Source organism: Octodon degus, unplaced genomic scaffold, assembly GCF_000260255.1.
Source record: "Octodon degus isolate 3935 unplaced genomic scaffold, OctDeg1.0 scaffold00030, whole genome shotgun sequence".
Classification (NCBI taxonomy): Eukaryota; Metazoa; Chordata; class Mammalia; order Rodentia; family Octodontidae; genus Octodon; species Octodon degus.
In genome coordinates, this window is record NW_004524606.1 from 7,297,265 (window position 1) to 7,305,288 (window position 8,024).

At 42.4% G+C, this 8,024-nt stretch overlaps 1 protein-coding gene across 4 annotated transcripts in view; it reads right to left on the reverse strand.

Moving 5' to 3' along the window:
- The window catches only part of Frmd4b (FERM domain containing 4B), a 358,125-nt gene that overhangs the window by 160,735 nt on the left and 189,366 nt on the right, over nt 1-8,024 (reverse strand). Inside the window, exon 1 of one of the 4 annotated variants that reach the window (XM_023713302.1) lies at nt 5,323-5,406. The exons of the other annotated variants lie outside the window; for them this stretch is intronic. Within the exon in view, the coding sequence (XP_023569070.1) occupies nt 5,323-5,346 (24 nt within the window). The 5' untranslated portion in view covers nt 5,347-5,406. Of the gene's footprint in view, nt 1-5,322; nt 5,407-8,024 lie in introns of those variants that run through there. 4 annotated transcript variants of the gene reach the window in all.

Genomic DNA, 8,024 nt, shown 5'->3' on the forward strand with positions numbered 1-8,024 from the left:
CTGTCTGGTTGTAATGCATCCAGTTCAGCATGATCTCGGGAGCCCTGTACCACCTGGTGGCCACGTAGCCTGTCATTTCGTCATCTGTATGTCGAGCTAGTCCAAAATCCAGAATCTAAAGCGAACAAGAGAAATCAAAAACTAGGCCACGCAAGATGAGGACACAGCGAACAAAGGCAGCGGAATAAACAAACGCCAGACCAAAAAAAAAAAACAACACAAGGAACTCAAAAAGGGAGTCCCTAAGCCACACACAGAACACAAGGTAAGCAAAATACGACACCATGAGATGGGTCACCACATAAACAACAAGGAATTCAACCAAGGACCTTGCACGTGCCAAGAAAGCCAACAGTCCAATCACACACCCACCCGGCACCACTACCACAAACCGAAAAACAAGGAAGGTACTCTTGGCAAAAATAAGGCACAGAAACCAGCTCAACAGCGCCTTCACTCACACACGAAACCCAGCTGGTCTGGAAAACACAACAAACACCGAGCCACAGCCGCAGGAGCCCACCGAGGACAGGAGCACACAACCATACCGCACCTCCCAGATCGTCTTGTTCACAGAACCCCGGAAGAAACTCAGCCCCTCCCGAGACACAGGCAAGCACCGACCCCACGGAGACACCGCCCCACCCCGGGGCCCCTGCCTGCACCCGCACCTGCACCCGCTCCCTGGTCCTCTGTGCACGCCCGAGCGGCGGGAACCCCGCGCTGGCCGCCCGCGCAGGTGTGGCTGCCGCGACCCCGCAGACTCCCCCGCGCGGCCCCTGTCAGCTGTGGCGGCGGGACGCGCTGCAGGTCGGGAGCAAGTCCGGCGCAGAGAAGGAGGGCGCTCAGGGACTCGAGGCTGCGCCCGCCGCGCTCCCCCTGCACCCGCTGCCTACAGAAGATTTTTGAATCTAGTAGTTAAATGGAAAGATTCTCACCCTGACTAACTATATACACAGACACCTATGAACTAAGCAACTGCACTGAAGATGACAGTTTATAATAGTAGGTTCATGCTTGGAGTGCCTGTCATTCTGGGCTGCATAACTCTCGGTGTGAGTGCTATTTGTCTTTTGGTTCTCTAGACTTTTCTCTTGCAGCACTACTCATAATTAACTAACGATGCATATTGTTTTTTAATATCTGACTCTAGGGATATATCTGTCTGCCCAATCACTATATACCTACTTTGTAGCCTGCAGTTTGCTAAAGAGATTCCTGAATCTGCATCTGTTGAATGAAAAAAATGCAGTTTCTTGTTCATTAAACAAAACTTGGGGGAAAAAAAGCTGGGTGTGGGGACACATAGTTATAATCCTAGCATGGGGGAGGCTAAGGCAAAAGGACAATAAATCGGAGGCCAGTTGGGATGACATAAACACTAAACACAAATAAACCAGTACCAAACTGGAAAGCAACATTGTACTTTTTCCATCTGAAACATTTAACAGTGTGTGTTGATGAGTACTTTATTTTAAAAAGGAAGAAAACCCCCCACAAAGCAAGTGAACTGGCCTGGCAGCTTGAGTACTTGCTCTAAGTGAGGTACATTTGCACCTCAAAGGCGACACCTGGGCGCACATAGGCACTCAGAACAACATCCCATTCTTCTAACTGAAGTACCATGGTTACTGCAAAATCTCTGTAGATTTACACACAAATCCCCTAAAGCCAGATGGTTGGTCTAATGGTGAACAGAACAATTACTTTTAGGTCCCACTAGCGTGACCTTAGTCTCAGCTCAATGCTGGATCAAGTGCCCAGAGGGAATCTGCTACCTTCGTTCCTGGTTGTTGCTGAAGGTATAGTTCCTGCTCCCAGAGGAGTGGTATAAATAACTACTGAAGGGAGGCAGGGGAGCTTGCTCTTAGAGTCTCCCTCAACACCTTTGACAGAACCCAGGTCAATGCCAGGACACCTCACTCCTAACAGGCTCAACAGGGTAAGTGCTACCATTCCAGAAAAAACCCATTCTGGGTTATTGCTGTGGTTCCAACTGGCCCCCTCCTAACTCCAGGTGTCTCTAGTGTGACAGGATTAAGATGTGGGGTCCTAAGAGATGGTCAGGCTTTGGTGCTCTCCCTCCTTAATGGATCAAGGCCTCTAGGAGGCTTCCGACAGCACTCGGCTCCATGCCTTTCAGCCTTGCCAGATCCAAAGTGAGCACCTTAACCCAGGGATTCCCAGACTCCAGAACTGTGAGAAGTAAGTTCCTGTGTGGTAGTGGCACAAAAGGGACTTAGCCAGGCATCACACACAGAAGCCCATGTCTTGCCATTCTGTGAAGTACACACACAGCTGACTGAAGACTGTCGTCCTTAGGCTGGGACAGTTCACATACCCACTAATGAGATCAGAAGAGTTTTCAATGCCTCCTCTCCCTTCCAAGGATAACTGAATGGATGATGAGGGTATTTCTAGGAAGTCACTATAGCTTTCGACAAATGTGTATTACGTCCGTGTCCTACAAATGGCTGAGAAACAGGTCCTTAAAACAGAAGCACTGGGGCCAGAAGCATAGCTCAGCAACATAAGCACCTGCCTGGCAAGCATAAGGTCCTGAGTTCAATCCCTAGTACCACAAAAAACAAAACAAAACAAAAAAAACTTTCCTCTTTAATTAACCACTAAGAAGAATATATGCAGTGTATTATTTGTTGAAACTGTCCTTCCGATTTGATTTGAAACTGTCTCATTGCTATCTCTTTGTCAATAAAACTTTGAAAAAAAAAAAATAAAACAGAAGCACTGAACAACCATCCAAGACCAAAGCCCACAAAGGACATACTTTACGAACTTCTGATCAGTGAATTCAGGCGAAAGTCGACTGGGTCAAGTGGTCTTATGCAGCTAGATGAGAGCAGGTTGATTGATGGGTGTCCTGACCGGGTTGAGATGCAAAGTCAAATGTGGATCCAGACTAATAACTGATTCCTATTTATGTGATCATGAACACTACAGGCCCTAAAATAATCACCCACTCATTACACTCTTCTGGTGGTGTCTACCTATTTGCATGGTGCTACTGTCTAAGTTGCTGTCATGGGAACAAGTGTATAATCACATTATTAAATAGTCATGCCAACTGCTTATTAGGTCTATCTTTAGTGCCAGGTGCCAGCTCTAATCCTTCAACATTATGAAGGGTTTTAATTGTCCCTGTAAGCAGCTCAGGGGTCTCTGACAAACCAGAGTCACACCCAAAGACTCCAGTTAACACTGCACTCCTTAACATTTCCTTTTTCTGCTTCTTGTGGTTGCAGCCTGTCAAAAATGGAGCCTTTTCTCCTGGGCTCCTGACTGCCCCTGTGCACTGCTCTTTGCCTTAGTTGGCAATATTTGATTCCTACTTAGATAGACTGCACACACCCACCATTAGAAATTCTCACTGCAGAAAACCGAGAGATACTAGAAATTAGTCAGAGCAACCAGGTGGCCTCAAAATAGCAGTGTATTGGCAGCTGCATAGAATTGGGACTCAGGAGACCCAGACCTACGCTGTACTGTCTGTCCCTCAAGGGTATGAAGTCTTAGGAAAATTCCACTACTTCACTGGATTTTAATCTCTTCAGTGACAGAATGAGGAAATGGGATAAAGTGAGTTTTTTTCTTGCTCACATAGTCTAAGGCATAAGTATATTTAACACATCTACTCTACCCAGGGCATTTGTTCACTCCTACTCCTCTCCATCCCCATGGTTACGGGGCACTCTGTAGGTGGGGTATAGCACCTATCTGCAGGACCTCCATTCCAGCTGTGACACCTCCCCTTACACAGTAGGGCCTCTAGCCCAAATAGGGGACCAAGTACATGCACTGGCATACACAGAATGTGCTCTGGAGGGGAACTTTGTGTGTCAGAGGATGGTTTAGACCCTCTGGTGAGAGCTGTCTTCTCATCCTTATGGGAGATGCATGACAAGACAGTCTTTCTTCTAAGGGGTTCTCTGGCCTACATTATTTCAAGGGAGTTCTTGGGTCACCAGAATGTCACTCTGAGAGCCCAGGTTCTCATCACTGCATTTTGGGTAACATTCTATTCCTTTCTACTCCTCAGACATTAGGTAGGACTGATTTAGAGACAACTGATTCATTTTATAAGGTTTTTTTTTTTTTTTTTTTTTTGGTTCCTTGAATGCCTTCAGGGCACTTTTGGCCAGCGGGAGAGTGGGAGAGTTGTGTTCAAACTCCAGCAACCTGAGGCTGACAGCTTTGTGGAAGCAGCCACTTAAAGGACTGAGCTAGGGCCAGGCCCCCAACTGATTCATTTTTAATGCTATACTCTGCGTTATATCATGGCAAGGCGTCACTGTCCTAGTCCCTATTGTGATATATTTACTGCCTTGATGTTTCCCTTCTCTATTCAATCCTGCCCACTTCCTCTACAGATTTCCTTCTATCCCCAAGAGTTTTGCAACCCACTGGATGAGATAATTTCCTTTGTTTTCTGAAGTCTACACAGATTTCCCTCCCCTCCTCCATTCTTAAGGTCAACCTATCAGGGCAGAAAAATGGACCCAAGGCGTTGGACATAATGAGTTTGCCATAACCACATTACAAGGGAGGAAAGAGCAAAATGTTTCCCTTTAATAAGGATGTAGGACTTCCTCTGGCAAATCATAAAAGTTTTATTAATTAAGTGATAGTTATTCCCAAAAATGGCATTTCCGAGGCCTCTACCTTGAGCTGCTAAATTCTGATCTTACAGTTTTCACTATGCAGTCACCTCGAGGGCACAGTTCAATTTTCCTGCTTCTTTCTTGAGGCAAAACGGGGGCATACATCAAAGAGCTCTTTCAGAGGGGCCCCTAATGAGGTCTAGGACAGCAGGGCCTTTGCTGCCAAGCACTCACAAAAATGGATGGATGATTAACAATTACAGACCTAAAAGCATTTTTGTGCTGTGTGCAGATGGCCTTCCACCACCCTTTTCACATGGGTAGAAGAGCTTGGGTCTTTAAAATACGAAAAAGAAAGAAAGAAAGAAAAGAAAAAGGGTAGATACATGGGGATGGAATTATGCACTTCAGCACAGTTAAAGTAAAACCACAAAGCATCCTCTTGAGACACTGAAATGAGCAAAGATCACAATGCCAGGCAAACTCTCCAAAAAGTGGGTATTCAGGTCGGCCTGTGCTGTTGTGCCCATTTCTTACAATTTCCCTATTTGAAAGTTGTTTTCTGAATACTGTATTTAGATGAGCCCACCCTCCTTATAGTTGTACAATCTGCTCAAGATTTTGCTAAGAAATATCAGTGAATCCTTAAGAAGTTCCACCATACTGTCTCTAGCTGGAAGATGATAAGAGAAATTATTCTTACCTCCAAACCATGCTCGCAGCTCATTTAAAGGGACTGGAGAGATCGCGCAGGACAAAGGACACATGTATTACGCACTGTGGGGTGTGTGTGTTCTCCAACTACGGGCTGGTGGAAATGGGACCTCAAACTCCTGACGCCTTCCGCTGCCATGTAATCTCAAGGAAATGACCTTAGCGTTTGTTGCTTTGATTAGAAACAAAAGCCTTTCAACACAAGTCAGGACAGGGGGAAAAAAAAAAAACAAAAAAACGAAAAAACAAAACAAAACAAAACAAAAAACCCAACAACAAATGAAAAACCCTGCTATTTCCCTTGGCCACCTAAAGTTTCTCTTCATTACTAAATTAAAACACACAAAAAGGCATTTACTCTTTTCTCAACTTCAGTGTTAATGCACAGTGGCAGTTGGGTGATTATTCAGTTTAAACCTCAATTGCAGCTCCTCCTCGTTCCATGCAGATTCTGGGTGAGGCTGGGGATTTATGGATGGAAACAAAAATACTACGTAACTGAACTCCGTTCCCTGCAACCACTTCACATTAACAGCTTTGCGATGATGCAGAACTCCATGGGAGAACTTCATTACATCAGCTACCATCAAGAGATGTCAGGAACAAACCAAAGCTCTTGTTGGAATGGCTGTGAACTCAAGACTGTGTTTCACAGTCATTTACTATTGAAAGTATTCAGTGAATAGGAAATAATCAAAATACATTATATTTTCAGATGAAGCAAAGGGAAAATATTCAGAATCCAGGAAGATAATACAACTTTTTTGTTTTTTCAAAGAAAAAAAAAATACATTAGAAATGGTACAGAATTTCACTAAATAAGATGTAAGAATTCAACAACGGTTATGTTTGCACATTGCTGTCTTCAAATTAATTGTTTAGATTACCAGATATAAGCAGGCAAAATTGGTCAAAAAATTAAGCATTAACTGTTCCTTTCACTAGACCACTAGAAATCAGCAGTACAATTATCAAGCTATCCTCTTATACACATATATGTTTTTCCCCTTTCTTTTTTTCCTTTCCCTCATCCCAATAGTTCCTTCCCTTTCAGCAGTTTCTCTTTCAATTAGCTATTTATATTTAAAAATATTTTTAATCTTTCAGTGTCTCACACAAGGGAGGCAATAAGATGTTTATACATGTAAGTCTGACTCATTTCACTTGTGAGTATGGTCTCATTTACATATAGAAGTCTCAAGTTTATCCTCTTTATGGCAGAGAAGTACTCCATTGTATAGAAATACCTCATCTTTTTTATCCATTCCTCAGTTGATGGGCATTTAGGTTGTTTCCAAGATTCAGCTATAAATAAGTGTGCTGCTACAAACATGGGTGCACAGATATCACCATGGTATATTTTCAGTTTTTCTGGAAAATTACGTAGACAGATAGCGAGGTTCAATGAGACCTCAACCCTAGCTTTTTAAGGAAGTTTCACACTGATTTCTAGTGATTGCACAGTCTACACTCCAACCAACAGTGGAGAACGGTTCCTTTTCCCCCCCAGCCCCCCAGCATCTGTTAGCTGATTTCTTGATGATAGCCATTCTTTCTGGGGTGAGATGGAATCTCAGCGTTGTTTTAACTTGCATCTCTTAGATGCAAGTGATATTGAACATTTTTTCATATATTTGTTTGCCATTTCTATTTTCTATTTCTTCGTCTGAGACATACATATTCATCTCAGATGCCCAATTTTGGATTGAAGTCTTTGAATTTAGGTGTCTGATTTGAAAAAAAAAAATCTTTATATGTTGTAGATAGAAGTCCTTTGTCTGAGGGACTGTTGGCTAAACCTTTTTCCAATTCATAATTCCATGAACTTTGGTAATTTCTTTTGATATGCAAAAAGCTTTCAATAAGATATCAGTTCTTGATTCTTTGAATTTCTCATACAATGTATTTTTTGTTCATGAACTCCTGCCTACTTCTGTATCTTCAAGAAATCTACCTACATCCTCCTCCAGTAGATTTAGTGTTTTTATTTTAATATTTAGATCTTTGATCCATTTTGACTTTAGCTTAGTGCATGGTGGTAGACATTGGTCTAGTTTTAGTCTTCAGCATGTGGAAAGCCAGTTTTTCCAGCACCATTTATTAAAGAGGTTATCTTTCTTCCAGTGAACATACTTAGCCTCTTTGTCAAAGATAAGGCAGCTGAGTATGTCTGTAGTTGTGTGTGCATTTTCTAATATAGTTCATTGATCCTCAGGTCTGTTTTTTTTTTTTTTTTTTCCAGTACCATGCTGATTTTATCACAGTACCTTTGTACTATAATTTCAACTCAGGGATGGTGGTGTCTCCTTCCTTTTCTTTGTTGCCTAAGATTTCTATTCTAGTTCTCTTCAAGTCCCAAATGAATTCTAGGGATGTATTTTTTTCTAGATCTGTGAGGCATACTTACAGCATTTTAATTTGGATTGCACTGAATTTGTACAAAAATCTTAGGAATATGGCCATTTTTATAATGTTGTTTCACCTATCCATAAGCAAGGGCTCTCTTTCCATTTTCTGAAATCCTCTTCAATCTCTTTTTCAGAGTACTATAATTTTCACTGTATAGATATTTTACTTCCTTTCTTAGATTGATTCCTAAGTATTTCATTTTTTTGAATGTCACTGTGAAAGGTATGATTTCCCTAATTTCTAATTTCTCTCTGGGTATCTGTTGTTTGTATACAAAAATGC